General features: G+C 40.0%; 1 protein-coding gene and 1 pseudogene across 1 annotated transcript in view; both read left to right on the top strand.

The window, feature by feature from the left end:
• The window catches only part of HPSE (heparanase), a 29,800-nt gene extending 19,176 nt beyond the window's left edge, over nt 1-10,624 (top strand). The window contains exons 9-12 of the mRNA XM_047719732.1: nt 526-640; nt 3,034-3,152; nt 3,764-3,910; nt 9,016-10,624. Of these exons, the coding sequence (XP_047575688.1) occupies nt 526-640; nt 3,034-3,152; nt 3,764-3,910; nt 9,016-9,175 (541 nt within the window). The 3' untranslated portion in view covers nt 9,176-10,624. The remainder of the gene's footprint in view (nt 1-525; nt 641-3,033; nt 3,153-3,763; nt 3,911-9,015) is intronic.
• A 1,041-nt stretch (nt 10,625-11,665) lies between these two features.
• LOC125093936 (solute carrier family 25 member 36-like) lies at nt 11,666-13,067 on the top strand (annotated as a pseudogene).
• Nucleotides 13,068-17,048: the final 3,981 nt, after the last annotated feature.

The following is a 17,048-nucleotide window of genomic DNA, read 5'->3' as shown; positions in this document are numbered from 1 at the left end:
TTTTTTCTCATGGGGCCGTGAGGAGGAGAGTTAAGAATCAAGACGTTTGTCTTGCCATTAGCCAAAGATGGAGAGTGTGCGAGGAGATAGTCATGAAAGTCTAGGTGTGATTCTGCTTGCTTTAGGTTTTACTCCTGGTGACGACTAGCCGCCTTTTCTTCAACATTTTCTTCCTCATGTGGGCCTGGGAGTGGGGAGGTGGGGAGAGTATCCGGCAAGATGGAGAGTGACCATCTGTAGGGTGAGAATTTATCCACTCTGCTTTGCAGATGTCTTCTTACCCTGAAAGAAACTCCTGTGGCATATTAATAGTATTCGAGGGTTTGCTATCATGCTCGGGTGTGGGAACATGCGGGGGAAGGGCAGTCTCCATTTCACTGGAATGGCTTGTTTATAATTATTAGCACTTTTCTGACTTCCTGTCAATTCCTCCCACATAGATGAGTCTATCAGAATAGCCTGTCATTAGAACTGAGTTTTTTTGGTTTCCAAACCTGAAGCGAGCCGGGCCGCACTCTGTTCCAGGTGGCTGGATAAACTGGGCCTGTCAGCCAGGATGGGCATAGAAGTGGTGATGAGGCAAGTGCTCTTCGGGGCCGGAAACTACCACTTAGTGGATGAAAACTTCGAACCTCTCCCTGTAAGTGACCGTCGTCTCCGCATTGCTGCGATAGCTCATTGCCGCGATAGCCTGGAGTACACTGAGCAGCCCTGGTACCAACCCCCAGGAACAGTCAGTCCTCTGGGTAGTTCAGCAGGTAGCCAATCCACGGAATGACGAATTGGAGGAAACCTTAGTGACCATCGGTTTTCATACTTGTGTGTCCCAAAAGAAGAAACTGAGAGGCAGAATAATGTTTTTAATGTGGGCCACTTGGGATGTAGTATGGGATTTTAAAATTCAATTTAATTTTATTTTATTAAAGACTTCATCTATTTATTTATTTGAGAGGGCGCGGGCATGGAAGGGGAAGGAGCAGAGGGCGAGGGAGAATCTTGGGCAGACTCCACACTGAGCGAGGAGCCCAGGCAGGCTCCATCTCACGGCCTTGAGATCATGACCTGGGCTGAAATCAAGAGTCAGACGCCCACCTGAATGAAAACCCCAGGCCCCCTACAGGTCTTTTCGTGTTTGATTTGCATAGCCATCCTGGAAGCTGGCAAGGCAGTGTCTTAGATCCATTTTTCAGATGAGGAAGTTCAAACTGAGACAAGGTTGGGTAATTAGGGGAGGTCATACAACTGTCCCATGTTACTCTAGAATCCCAGGTAAATCCCAGCTCTGAGGCCCGAATGCTTCCCACTCTAACAGTCACCAAACCACACTGAAGTTAGATCTCCTTTGTAAATGCTTAATTCATTCTACTCCTCTCCAGTGAACGAAAAATTTGAACGTAAGCAGAGAAACAAAATGTGATTGCCCTGTTGAGTCTACATTTCCTCAGCTGAAGAAGGAAGATTTGGGGTATAAACTGAGTAGCGTTCTTTAAAAAAAACAAAAAAAAAACAGACACACAATTTTTATTATGGAAAGTTTCAGAGTAGAGAGAAAAGCATATAAATCCCCACTCGTGTTTAATCTCTAGTCCTCCCCACTCCTCACCTCCCAGCCACTGCATTACTTTCAAGCTAATCTCAGCCGTATCACCGTATCCATAAATAAAGTGTGTATCTCCTTTACACAAACGTAAGATATTATCCTACTGTACGGTACTCACACTCAACTCTCAGTATCACAGAATGTTTAGTGAGTAGGCATTGCACATTTTCCTTATCGTCTCAAATGTTTTTAGTCGTCGGATCGTTCACATCAGAATACAAACAAGGTCCATATGTTGCATTTGACTGAAATATCTCTTAAGTCTGTTGGTTTGCAAGTTTCCCCTCCCATCCCCTTTTCTGTCCTGTGGAATTTGCTAATTAAAGAAAGGTAATTTTTTCTATAGTGTTTCCCACGTTCTGGATTTTGCTAAATTCATTCTTGTGCTATCCTTTAGCAAGTTCCTCTGTTTCTTGTAAACTGGCAGTTAGACCTAGAAGCTTGAGCTCATTCAGATTTTTGGTTTTTGTTTTGGTTTGCAATAGTTCTTCACAGGAGATGTCACATGCTTCCCACAAGAGGCACGTAATGTCTGGTTGTCCCTCTCTCGCTCTCCCTCTCTCCCTCTCTCTGTTTTTTTTTTTTTTTTTTTTAATCTTGATAGCCAGTAATGACCGTTGCCTCATCCATTACTTTACTCAGGAAGGGGGCTTATAAGGTTCTAAAGTTATTTTAAAGCTGCCTAGCTGACTCAGTTGGTGGAGCGTGTGACTCTCGAGCTCATGTTATGGGTTCGAGCCCCATGTTGGGTGTAGAGATTACTTAAAATTTTTTAAAAATCTTAAAAAACAGAAATTATTTTAATCTCTTAAATAAACTGGTAAATGTTTTATGGTAAAGACTTGCCTTTGTGTGTGTGTGTGTGTGTACATGTGTATATCTAAAAGTTCTGCTTTGAGCTTTGCTTTGAATTCTTGGGTGATAGACAATACAGAATATTTAAACTCCTTCAGCAATGAATTACTTTCTTGAGGTATATACCCTAGTGGTCATGGCCCTCTGAATTGTGCAGATATAGTCCTCCAACGATAAAAGTAGCAAACAAGAAACTGCCTCCAGGTTCATGGTGGGAACATGGATCAAAAAGATATAGTCCTTTAAATACTCTAGGATAATAGACACAGTCTTTGTAGGATTAACTATTTGCTCATGCTATTTTTGTTAAAGAAAGAAATTTAAGTAAAGGTCTATTTTGGAGGATGTCTGGGTGGCTCAGTCGGTTGGAGGTAAACATCTGCCTTTGGCTCAGGATCACAGGGACCTGGGATTAAGTCCCACATTGGGCTCCTTGCTCAGTGGGGAGCCTGCTTCTCCCGGTGACACTCCCCCTTGTGCACGCTCTCGCTCGCTCTCTCTCTCTGACAAATAAATAAATTAAATCTTTTCTTAAAAAATCTATTTTTATTCCTTCTCTACCCAACCACCACGACTAGGATTATTGGCTATCTCTTCTGTTCAAGAAATTGGTGGGCACCAACGTGTTTATGGCAAGTGTGAAAGGTCCAGACAGAAGTAAACTTCGAGTATACCTTCATTGCACTAATGTCAACCAGTAAGTATGTGACACACCCTTTACCATTTAGCATTTCTTTCAGTAATATGCTCTTCCTGATAGGATGATACTAAAATAATAATTCTAGTCAAAATAAAGCCACCCATGATTTCTGGGGAGTGGGAACTCTTGAAATACTGAGGACCCATTAGGAAGTAGGAGAATGGTTTGGATGGAAATTCTGAAAAGTGCCCATAGATTTAATTTTCTTACTTGTTTTAGTTTTATCGTAAGGCTAGGAAAAGCTCCTGTTTACATGGCTTATAATTTGAATTCCTAGGAATTCACAAAATTTGTTAGTATTTAACCTCCCTAGGTTTGAATAGGGTTGGGCTGACTAGCTTACTAGCAACTCAGCCTGACAAAGCAGCAAAAACCTCAGAATGTTCTCACCCAGAAAATGGTAGCATGAGGGGCAGCAGTTTCAATCATGTGTTCAAATAGGCCCATGTTAGCTGTATACCGTAATCATGAAAGGAAGGATAAAAAGAAGGCCCAGCATCATTACAGAGACTAATACTTAGTATCCATGATTATCCATGTTTGCAATTGAGTTCATAATTGCTTAAGTTCGATAAATATTTTTAGGGAGTTAATCTATTTGCTTTTAGCCCAAGGTACAAAGAAGGAGATCTAACTCTGTACGCCTTAAACCTCCACAACGTCACCAAACGCTTACAGTTACCTCGTCATCTATTCGACAAACCAGTGGACAAATACCTCATGAGACCTTTAGGCCCTGATGGATTGCTTTCCAAGTGAGTAGTTTTCCTTTTTCATTTCAAACTTTTCATCAAATGGATTGGTATTTATCAGAATAGAGGGTGTTGCAAGGGAGGAAAAAAAAAAAGTCAACCATTTCAAGTTCTAACAATTCCTAATATTCAGGAAGTTTATCTATGAATATTTATCAGTACACATATAACTCACCCAGAGTCCAAAGCAGAAGGATATGAACACAAATTAGCAGTTATCTTAGGGAATAGTGTGCATTTCGAAACAATTTGATAGGTCAAGATGCCCTCAAGGCATTTAGATTATCTCCTCTACAAAAACTTATAATTCTTGGTAACACAGTCACTAAAGCAAAACATACCTATGTTTTAATTGCTACTAAGGGTGTGGGGTCAGTATACATATTACACCACGTGAGCTGAGTGTGACTCTCTTACAGTGAGACGGTAGTGTTTTTATCTGGTTAGAGAAAGAAAGAAAAAAATGTCCAGAAATGTAGCTTTTCGGTGGATTATTTGAAGTCAGTTGTAGCACATTTTAGTTTTTAAAAGCCAGTCATTGTATATGTCTTATAAAAGACCATATTCAACAGAACACCCCAAAATGACCATGAGCCTTGAAGAGTCAGGCACCACAAACGTTTTAAGATACTGGTCAATGCGTATTGGAAGGAATGTTTTTCATCATGACTATTCTCACACTAGAGCATAAAAAATTAAGAGTTTACCAAATTCCCACCATCTTCTCCCATCTCTGCAACTGCTGAGTGAGGTTTTCAGTGATAATTAGCACCAGAACCTGAAAAAGAATAGTAAGCTTGCTTTCCCCAAAGACCTATATTCCACAAACATAATTAACATTGGAACCTTATGTCTTCCCTGGGCTTCATTTTACTACAACCATAATCATACAGTCTCTAAAGGGAAAGAGGGGACACCCACAAATGTCTTTCCATACATAGCCTTCGTAGACATCTTTAATGGGCTGCATGTTTTATAAAATACCATGGTTTACTTATCCATTTTCCTGCCATTTAAACCTTTTTTTTCCCCTAATGTAAATAATGCATATTTGGTTAGCACATTTTTTTTCTATTTGGGTTCTGACTTTTTAAAGTGGGTACTTTTGCATCTGATGCTGACAAGGGAAAAGCTTTCCTGAAGTCACAGAGTAATAGTTGTAGAGTTGGAAGAGTGTTAGATATTTCAGTCCAACCTTACATGGGGCGTTCAGGCCATTCAGCTCTGCTTGATTCTTGGCTGGCTCAGGCTGGATCTGCTCTCCCAGCAGCCGTCCTCTCTGGCAAGGGGAACGTCTCTCTCTGCCTTTCGTCTGCCATTTTTAGTTCTGTCCTTGAGAGCAGAGGTCAGAAACTATGCCTCATGCCTGTGCACAAGTGGGTTTAGAGGGCTTTTTTCCTTTTTTTCGGGCAAGGGAAGTTGGCATGCACTCAAGACTAATTTTTATCTTTACTAAATTGTCAATATTTAAAAATTGATAACGAAGAAAATGTCTGGATTTCTAGCTTTTCTTTAAAAACAGATATTCTAGGGACACCTGGGTGGCTCAGTTGGTTAAGCCGCTGCCTTCGGCTCAGGTCATGATCCCAGCGTCCTGGGATCGAGTCCCATATCGGGCTCCTTGCTCGGCAGGGAGGCTGCTTCTCTGTCTCTGCCTGCCACTCCGTCTGCCTGTGCTCGCTCTCTCTCTCTCTCTCTCGGACAAATAAATAAAATCTTTTAAAAATAAGTAAATAAAAATAAAAACAGATATTCTAGGGGCACCTGAGTGGCTGGCTGTCAGTTAAACATCTGACTCTTGGTTTAGGTTCAGGTCAGGTTCTGGGATCCTGAGTTGAAGCCCTGTGTCAGGCTCCACAGTCAGCAGGGCGTCTGCTTGGGATTCTCTCTCTCCCTCCCCCTTTGTCTCTCCCCACCAAATAAATATGCAAATCATTAAAAAAATTTTTAAAACAGATATTCTAGGAACTTTGGGCTTGTTTTCCCAAACAGATGGAATTGAATTGTGGCTGTTTAGTTTAGACAGGTTCTCCTAAGTCCCGCCATGACCCTGTTATCTTTGTGACCTTGTCCTACTGCACTTGCACATATAAATTCCTTGGCTCTTGTGGGCACTTGAGTTTGCTACCCTTAATGTGAACAATGCCAAATTCCTAATTTTCTCCAGAATAGCTCCAGTGTCTGCAGGACAATTAGATTGTTCTCTCCAGGCTTAATGCGCCCAATTTCTTCAATGATTCTTCTCTTTGCTGTATTTATCAGAGCCCATTGCATTCTGATCACACATTTCATGCTTAGTAATGGAAAACTGGCGAAATTGCAGATAGTTTTATTACCCTAAGTTCTCTTTGATGAGGATACATCACTTGTACTTTTCTCTCTTTTAAAGTGTTGTAAAAAAATAAAATAGGGGCACCTGGGTGGCTCAGTGGGTTGGGCCTCTGCCTTCGGCTTGGGTCGTGGTCTCGGAGTCCTGGGATCGGGCCCCGTGTCGGGCTCTCTGCTCAGCGGGGACCTGCTTCTCCCTCTCTCTCTGCCTACCTCTCTGCCTACTTGTGATCTGTCTGTTAAATTAAAAAAAAATCAATTAAAATAAAATAAAATGTTGCAAAAGTAACCCTGATTAGTTTGCTGAGTGTTCATCTGCACACTTACTCATTCTAATGACCTCAGAGGGTTAAACAATGATCACCTTTTTAAAAAAATGTGTTTAGGGACGCCTGGGTGGCTCAGTGGGTTAAGCCGCTGCCTTTGGCTCAGGTCATGATCCCAGGGTCCTGGGATCGAGTCCCACATTGGGCTCCTTGCTCAGCAGGGAGCCTGCCTCTCTCTCCGCCTCTGCCTGCCTCTCTGCCTGCTTGTGTGCTTTCTCTCTCTCTCTCTTTCTGACAAATAAATAAATAGAATCTTAAAAAAAAAATGTGTTTAGTTGAACAACTTGTATAGTGTCTACAGAAGGTCCTGTGTAGTAAGCATTTAGTAAATATTTGAGGGAATATATCTTTAACATAAAAGCAATATTTTATATTTTTCTCAGATAAATTTTGTCCAGCAAAATTTTGCTAATTCCTTTCAGCTCTGTTTCATCTGAAACTTGGCAAACATGTCTACTATTTCTTGTCACCATGTTACTAACTTCAAAATACGAAACAAGACACTACCCTCGAGAAACTCCTACCCTGATTTACCCCGCCCAACACAGAAATAATCCACTGCTTTAAGCTTATTCTCAGTGTATTGATACTACCTTTAGCTACTTTTACAGTTGATTGAACATGTTGCCAGATGGTCTTATGTATTATCTTGCCCGTATTTCATCATCTGAACCCTGAACCCTAAACACTGTTGATGGACAATGATGAGATTACCTTTAAGCTCTGTGGCCTGTCCTAAAGCATTCTTGCAACTTTTTTTTCCCCCTGCAACTTTTTTATGTACCCTTGAAAATGGGTCTCAAAATGTGTGCAGAACAGCTCTGACTACTGGCATTTAGACGTATTTTCAAGGCCTATTTTTGTTTGTGGTTTCCTGATGATGGTCATGGTCTTTCTTCCCCCATCCCTTCTAAAAATGGGTGTGATGTAGGCACTAAAACAACTCACGCACGTGTGCACCAAGTGTAAATGCAGGGTGGGCTTCATGGGCCCTGGCACAATCATGGTTATCCTCTTCCATCTGCAAGCACAGAGCCCAGAGCTGGGCAGCTAACCAAGGTTAAATGGAAACCAGTTTTTCTGCTGACTGATACTTAGTGAAGATAGAGTTTGAGAGATTTTTAAAGATGAAAATTAAAATAATTCTAAATTGGAAACAACCAAATGTCTAACACTAGACAATTACTATCCTAATGTGCTCACACGACGGGATCCCATACAGCCAGCTGTTAAAGTGATGCAGTGGGGGTATGTGAGCAAATGTTAGGATGTGCTCAGGGAAAAAGAATCGAGTTATAAGAGACCATGTACTGTATGCCTGTTCTTGTTTAAATGAAAATATGAGTATATATACATAAAAGAGATGAAGAGAGATGAAGGAATATATATCAAAATATTAAAAATGGTCATGATGAATCAGCAGGTTACTTTTGTTATATTTATTTGTCAGAATAATGATAATGACAGATAATACTTTTGCAGTACTCACTATATGCAAGGCACTCCTGTAAGTGATCTACGTGTATACATGTATTATGCATATGACATACCTATAAGTTTGACATTAACCAATTTTCAACAATAAAATTTTTTTCGTTATGTAAAAAGCACTTGAGAAAAAGATCATAGAGATGTAAGCATCATTTAGAATTATGGGATTAACTACAGTGGAACTAAAAGCAGACTAACAGTTTTCTTTATAAGCCCATGTTTGTATTGGATTTATTTCTGTGAGCATGTATTAATTTGATTTAAATAATAATAAATATGCACAAAAATAACACTTGTCCTTAAAATATATTTCACATCTTTTGGACTCAGTTTTGAATTTGAATTCAAAGAAAACATACATTTTTTTGGAACCTGTGGTTTAGTGAAACAGAATTATTTTTGCTTCACTCCAGCAATATACATTCTTCCAAAATATCTTAACAACATAAGCTATGCAAATGAATGCATATCACCCCGGGGAATGGGGAGTTAGAGGGTTTATGGACACAGTTATGAGGAGGAAATTTCATTGCCATCCTCAATGTTAAATTTTTGAAATTTACTTCAGTTCTGAATCCCTCTCTGCCTTTTACAGGAACTTTTCCCATTATTTGCCATCAGATAAAACTGCCACAAATCCAGAAGTTACATCATGTTTATTTTTTTCGTACCTCCGTCATAGTGCCTCCTATAGATTCTGTGTGCGCCATTTTCTGTAATGGGCCAGCCAGTCAGTATTTCAGGATTTGCGGGCCATATGGTCTCTGTCATAATGGCTCAGCTCTCCCGGTGTAGCTTAGAGATCATCTGGGTCAAATATTTACCCGATATAGCAGTGAAGCACGAGTTCTATAATATAAGCTGTCACAGACTTTTTTGGTCTTAAAAAGACATCAGGACTTCTGTAGAGAAGGTGGAGCTCCCACAACCGGCCTAACTTGGGTGTGTCTCTCCCCTTTGCAGATCTGCCCAGCTTAACGGCCGAACTCTGAGGATGGTAGATGGTCACACCCTCCCGGCTTTGACAGAAAAAGCTCTCCGTCCAGGAAGTTCACTGGGCTTGCCAGCTTTCTCTTATGGATTTTTTGTGATAAGAAATGCCAAAGTTACTGCTTGCCTCTGAAAATGAAAGGCATACACTAGCCCCGAGATAGAACTTTTCGAGTGTATTTATTGGTGAGAGGAAAGCAGAACCCAAGCTACAGGAAGGCAAGGAGATGCCTGACAATCAGCTGGTGGGAGCTCCACGGACCCTGGGACACTCTCCGAGCATGGCCCTTTGTTCCAAGTAGACCACTGCTAATGACACCTTGTGTCAAACACCACTAGCTTAGTGCTTTGCGTGTTCTATTTTTATTTAAGGTTATTAAAAAGGTATATGGACGCTCCCATACAGCCAGAAGGCAAGTAAGTGAAGGCTATATGATTAATTTTAAGAAAGTGTTTAGTTGTTTTTATCTTTAAAAACAGTTATTAAAAGATTGCAGAATTCCTTATTCTGTACGCTGTCTCTATGGGAAGAGTTTACTGCTACAACCTTCAAATTGTCCATAAATGAGAGACAGTCTCTTTCACCTAAACATTGTACTAAAATCCTACTACCTAAAATTCAGCTGCTGCTTCTCTTCTCTCCGTTCTTTGTTGACAATACTGTGAGACACAACAGACAGTTAGAAGTGATAGTACAAAAAAAAAAAAAAACTAACGACAATTCAGAGGGACTGGATTATGTAAACATCAAGTGAAATTTTACAATGACTGTAAATGAAATTGATTTGGCAGGAAGAGAAAATGTAATTCAATACATTATAGCCACCTGCTAATGTTTACTTTTAATCTACCTTTAGTTCTTGTTTTACTTGGGAAACTTTTGGCTGCAAGTAGCAGAAAACTATGATGCAAATGGCTTAAACCATGAGGACTTTTATAAACCTACATAACAAGAAGTTCAAGTAGCGAGGGCTCAGGATGTCACCAAGGAACCAGGTCCCTTGCATCTCTCTGCTCTTCCACATTTAGTGTTGGCTTCAGTCGAAGCTGGTGGCATGATGGCTGGAGTTATTCCGTGGATCCATTCAGACCTGGTGGCAGCAAGAGATGAGCAACTTTTCTGCCTCTCCTTCATAGACTTGAAGAACCCTTTCCTGAGTTCTCTTAGCAAACCTCTCCTCACGTCTCCTCATGTCTTATTGGTCAGGAATGGGTCACACGGTCATCCTCCCCAGTCACTGCCAACATCATTGAGAGCTTTATAATTGCCTCCTCATAATCTTTTGGAATGAGAGGGTTCTGGGAATTCTATGGCCCTGACCACTATAGTTTTGTGCTTTTATCAGTGACAGAAGGAATTATTTTCACCTGTGTCTTAATTTTTAGAAATATACTTCTCTTTATATTTATGCCTGCTAGGAATATTGTCCCAATCAAATTTAGGTACATCTCTAAGGAGCTAAAGACAGAACCCAGAGTTTGGATGTGTCAATACCCCTAAATTCTATATACAAGCAGTTTTTATATTTTCACATTTAAAATAATTTTATAACCTCAATATTGTATGATTATTCTTTTAATAAAACTTAAGCCTGAAAAAAACCCTTAAGCCTACGGATGCCTACTTTTCCAAGCCTTATTTTCTTTTAGCACTGCTAACAACTGCTACCTTTTATAGGTCCTTGCCACCTCCCCTACTCAAGAAGAGTTGACCTTGAAAAGAGATCTTCAGGTACACACACAGTTTCCTCCTTTGTCATGTAGATTCAATCATGATCAAAGTCTTCTCCTATTTTTTTTCCCTGTCCCCTCTGCCACTTAACAAATTTAAACCCTAATTTCTCATTGTATTATTATAATAATCTCTTAACTGTTCTCCCTGATTTTGCTTAAAATTCTTAAATGGCTCTCCAATTCTTATTGTCACAATAAGGTGCTCCATACCCTGGCACCTGCCTCTTTCTTCAGCCTCAACTCTTACTCTTGCCAAGAATTCTGTTCTCCCGGGAACCTGGCTGGCTCAGTCGGTTAAGCATCTGCCTTCCACTCAGGTCATGATCTCAGGCTCCCGGCACTGAGTCTCACAACATATCTGACTCCCTGTTCAGCAGGGAAACTGCTTCTCCCTCTCCTCTTGCTACCCCCCAACCCATCCCCAGCTCATGTTCTCTGTCAAATAAATAAAATAAAACCTTAAAAAAAAAAAGAAGAAGAAGAAGTATCTGTTCTTCTGCCTCCACATTGGTTGGGGTCTGAACTTCCAGGCCCCTGTACCTTTGGTGATGCTCTGTCTTCTGTTCCTCACCCAGACTAACTCTCCGTTCTTGGTGGCAAACTTTCACATTTATTAAGACCTTCTCGAACATCAGTTTCCACAATTCCCCTATCCTTTAAGGAGTTTTAGTCCCATTTCTTTGTTCCTTTAGCAGTTGTACATTGACGATTGCGCTTCCGGAGCATTTAAATTGTATCCTTTTATCTTTCTAACTTGACTCTAGGCGCATAAGAAAGAGGTACAATAGCTCGTGCTTTGAGTCCTGTCTGGCACACAGCAGCAATAATCCCTCAGATGTTTCCTTAATGACAGCAAAGAACACATTTGAAACTAGCTTAGGTATTTGGATTTTTAATACACAGAATAAGTTAATGATATTTGAACCTCAGAAGGTATTGTCTGTTACCTTTAAAGGGTCTTTTAGAAATTATCTCTAATGAGGCTCTCCTGCTGAGGTTGAGGGCACCAAGCTGGAGCAGGAGGCCGCTTGGCTGCAGCACCACAGGGAGGGTAAAGACATGCAGAAGAGAGAATGACTCAGAGGGACACGCTGGTGCATCTGTTTGCTGGGGGATGTGGTTGTACAGAAGGAGCTATTCGGACATATCCAATGGAAGTTGTAAAAACACGGCTGCAGTCATCTTCTGTGACACTTTATATCTTGAAGTTATCTTGAAGATATCTTTATATCCTGAAGTTCAGTTGAACACCATGGCTGGAGTCAGTGTCAACCATGTAGTGTCTCCCGGACCTCTCCACTGCCTAAAAGTGATCTTGGAGAAAGAAAGGCCTTGTTCCTTGTTCAGAGGATTAGGTCCCAATTTAGTGGGGGTGGCTCCTTCCAGAGCAATGTACTCTGCTGCTTACTCAAACTGCAAGGAAAAGCTGAACGGTGTATTTGATCCGGATTCTACCCAGGTGCACATGATTTCAGCCGCGATGGCAGGCATTTACTGTACATTTCTCCCGAGAAAAGAGTGAAACCGTGTCGTCTCATGCTCCCCATCCACAGGTCACTTCCTATAGAAATATGGACTAACTTAAACCTCGTTTTACTGCAATCACAGCGACCAACCCCATTTGGCTTGTAAAGATTTGGTTACAGCTTGATGCAAGGAACTGTGGAGAAAAGCGAATGGGTACTTTTGAAGATATTCATAAAGTGCATCGGACAGATGGACTTAGAGGATTTTGTAGGGCGTGTCCGCTTCATATGCTGGCATATCAGATGGTTATCCATTTTGTTATTTTTGAACGTATTAAGTGAAAGCTACTGGAATATAAGATTGCTTCTACAATGGAAACTGATGAAGAGTCTATGAAAGAAGCATCCGATTTTGTGGGAATGATGCTGCTGCCACCTCAAAAACTTGTGCCACAGCTACTGCATATCCACATGAAGTTGTAAGAACAAGACTACGTGAAGAGGGAACAAGATACAGATCTTTTTCTCAGACACTATCTTTGGTTGTTCAAGAAGTTTATGGGTCTCTTTACCGTGGTCTAACAACTCATCTGGTGAGACAGATTCCAAACACAGCCATTATGATAGCCACCTCTGAATTGGTGGTCTGCTTTCTCAATGGATAGCAACTTCAAGCTGCTGCCCTATAAAGAGGGAAGACCAAGAGATTACAGCGGACCATTTAGTATCGAAGCCAGCATGGTGGACAGAAGTAAAATGTTTGGGAACATGTAACTACGCCTAAATGGAAGTTTGGTTGTGGGAATTAAAGTAATCATAACCACATTATTTGGTCTTTTTCAGTAATATGAAAAAACAAAAACAAAACAAAACAAAACAAAACCCTAGGCTGCCTCTAAGAAAAAGCCTTTAGAAGCACACCTTTCTCCAAACTGCCATTTTCTCTACCATGTCCACAGGACACAGTTGCATTTTGTTGATTTATGGCAGAGTACAGTATTCCATGAGCACTTTTCCTGTCTTCTAAACAAAGCCATCCCTAATTGTATAAATATTATAACTATCCAAAGATAGTATTGACAGTCATAAATGTCTTACCTCTGGCTTCTGTGTAATTCATGTAAAATTGTAAAATAACAATAAGTGAGACCCTTAGTATTACTTTCCCATTTCCTTGAGAGGATCTGTAATATTTTAAAATTAATTATTTGGCATTAATAGTCACTAGTTTTGATAACTAATGAAATAATGTCAAAAGATCTTGCATATTTTTAGCTTTAAAATGTTTTGGCTTCCACTGCTAAGGGGTGCTTGATGTTGAGCATGATGTGGACACTTAAATGACAGATAATTTTAAAAAGAAAATATATATAATATATATAAAAGTTGTATGTAAAGTTTGTCTCTGAAACATTTCTTTGGAGATTTTTTTTAATTGATGCAAATGTTTAAAAAGAAAAACACATACTTAAAGCATTGAATTTTTTTTAAAGATTTTATTTTTATTTATTTGACAGAGATCACAAGTAGGCAAAGAGGCAGGCAGAGAAAGAGGGGTAAGCAGGCTCCCCGCTGAGCAGAGAGCCCTATGCAGCCCGCTCCCAGGACCCTGAGATCATGACCTGAGCCTAGGCAGAGGCGAAGGCAGATGCTTTAACCCACTGAGCCACCCAGGCACCCCAAGCATTGAATTTTTTTAAGCTGTGTTTTGTCATCTATTTTCTATCAGATGACTTCTTATTTCCAGTACAGAGATCGGCAGCACTCTTCAGATTTGTCTGTACTTTTATTACAGAATTTTATCAGGAAATTGAATTGAACTTACTCAAGTTAAAGCTGTAGATATTGAAAGAGTATGCTCATAGAGCAGCAGATAGAACTTTGGTACTAGTGGCTCATAGACAGTTCACTAAATTTCAAAGTCCAGATCTGAGAATTCCCAACTCTGTGACTATGGGTGGAATACAGAGCTTTTGAATCCAGGAGGAAAAAAACAAAACAAAACAACACAACTATCACCAAAGCTTTGTCTTAATTTTCATTATGTATGAATTTTGTGGAACCAGCGTTACTAGATGGGGGTCACTAGTAATTTATTTGTAATTTTGAAACCAGGATAGAATATTGTTAGATTATTCGATCCAGCCTTTGTCTCCTAAAACCTAATGCCTGTTGGGGAATAGCATGACTGTATTGGACGAGAGTGTTAAAAATAATGAGTGTTTATTCTTTTACTGGAGTATAAGCATGTTGGCATTTTTAGATTTAAGTCACTAAAAATACTGATTTGAACTTAAAAAATTTAAGTGCTAATAATCTATCTATCCTTTACTCTTCCAGCATTGCTCATGCCTGTCTTTCATTGTTTACATGCTCTTCTGCCCAGACTATTAGCACTGTAGGGACCCCTTTTGGGCTGACAAATAGAATAGTTGAAACTTTCTATCTACTGATCATGACTTAAACATTCCTAAGAATAAAGGTATTTCTGAATGATATAAATTAGAAGGAATTTTAATTATATGAAAATATTTCATACAATGTGCTAACTTTCTGCACACTCAGTTCTCTTCTCCATCATGCACTTATATTTCTAGTAAATCTATACACTGCTTTTTATGCTACTCCTTTTAGAAACTGAAAATTCTACTTTCACTCAGTTTTTTGTTAATAAACACTTGAATTTGTACCCTTCATATGTGAACAATTAAATTATGATCTATTAGTCATAACTAAATAATCAACTTCAAAAGAAATATTTTGATCATTTATGTGAGGTTTGCTATTCTCCCATTTTATGTACATGGCTGTAAATTATGTGCATTTATTCTATTTATGTTAACTAGCTGAATTTTATTTGAATTGTTAAAATTAAAAAATTGAAATATCCATGGGCGCCTGGGTGGCTCGGTGGGTTGAGCCGCTGCCTTCGGCTCAGGTCATGATCTCAGAGTCCTGGGATCGAGTCCCGCATCGGGCTCTCTGCTCAGCAGGGAGCCTGCTTCCTCCTCTCTCTCTGCCTGCCTCTCTGCCTGCTTATGATCTCTCTCTGCCAAATAAATAAATAAAATCTTTAAAAAAAAAATTGAAATATCCTTAAAAAAAATATCACTAATGAGCTCTCACCCATGGCAGATGATTACTGAAAAACTGGGGGCATAGTTATATGAAGAAAGGAATGCTCCTAGTTATACATTAATGAACATTTTTAAAAGATTTATTTATTCATTTGGGGGAGGCAGAAGGAGAAAGAGAATCCTGACGCCAACTCTCCACTGAGTGTGGAGATGCACACAAAGGCTCAAACCCAGGACCCTGAGATCATGACCTGAGCCTAAATCTAGAGCCCGCCACCTAATTGACTGAGGCACCCAGGTGCCTCTATATTAATGAATATTAAATGAATTAATATCAAGGTTTTAAATTTCCTTAGAGAAAGCTCTTGCCTGCCCTGTCAGTGAGATGTTTTGAGCCCACACCCTTCCATTGGTATTTAATTTGTCAAATACATTTACTTCCTCCAACTTACCATATTGGTTCCAATTTATTTTTGTCTTTTATTTTGGTCCCGTGGGTCACTTCATCTCCCAGTATCAGAAAATTCTGGGTCCTGCTATGAAGCTTGTGTATTCAGTAATGGCACTCATTTTCCTTCTTCTTCTTCTTCTTTTTTTTTTTTTAAACTCTGATGTGTCTCATCAGCTGTTGAATCACCTCATTCTCATGATTGGTGCATCTTCTAATTATCCTTCTAACCAGAATTTTGATTATCAATGAAACTACTGTAAACACCCATCTGTCTTATCTGACAGTGCAATACAAAATCAAAGCAGGAGTGTTTAAAAATAAATAGAATGAGTAACTAGTATCAACTGTAAATATCTTTAGTGATCTTCTAGAAAATGTTACCGAGGATGTGTAGACCAGCTCGTGCAGTGGATGCCTTAGAAAAACATAATAGCAATAATAATAATCCCTACACTTGCTCTGTGTCCGAGTCAGAGATTTGGGTTTTCTTTCAACAATAAGATACTCAGTCTTGTCTTTTTCCAATTTTATTCCATTCTCAATTTCACCAACATGGGTTGGAAAACCCCGGAGAAATTTAGATACTTAAGAATTTAACTGTATTTTTAAAAAATCTTTTCTATTATTTGTCATTTTTGTTATTACAACATTAAATGGCTATCAAATGTTGTGGCTTTTTATGACACCCTTGCTTTCAATCAACTTTATTCTTTATTTTCACACATCTGACGTAGCCCCCTAGTTTTTAACTGGTTTTTAGGTTAAGTTTTTTGGAGGGGGGATAGGTTACTTTGTTAAGTCCAACCTACCTATGTATTTAGGTTCCCGCAGACCTTCCAAAGGACAACACCAAGGCTAGTCTATCCCGTGGCGCTTTAATAAGGCAAACTTGCGTATTATTTTTAAACACATTCTAAAAGCTCTTCTACATCTAGTAAATCACACACGAACTTAGCAGACCAAGTGCCCCATTGATTTTTTTTTTTTTTTAGGTTCCCTAAACATTTTTTATTACGTTATGTCAGTCACCACACGGCACATCATCGGCTGTTGACGCCGCGCTCCGGGACCTGTCTTTGTGCAGAACACCCCGCTCTCCACGCAGTAGTTCCCCCACATATTTAAGCCTCTTAATGGGCGCTCGGTGGGTTGAGCGTCTGCCCTGGGCTCAGGTCACGATACCCGATACCCGAGTCCCCCCCCCCCCAGTCCAAGCATCCAGCCCTGCGTCGGGGTCCCCGCTCGGTGCGGAGCCTGCTTCTCCCTCTGCCCCTCCCC

Source organism: Lutra lutra, chromosome 2, assembly GCF_902655055.1.
Source record: "Lutra lutra chromosome 2, mLutLut1.2, whole genome shotgun sequence".
In the NCBI taxonomy this organism is placed as follows: Eukaryota; Metazoa; Chordata; class Mammalia; order Carnivora; family Mustelidae; genus Lutra; species Lutra lutra.
Note: the sequence above shows the minus strand (reverse complement) of the source record. Positions and strands in the feature narration are given on the sequence as shown.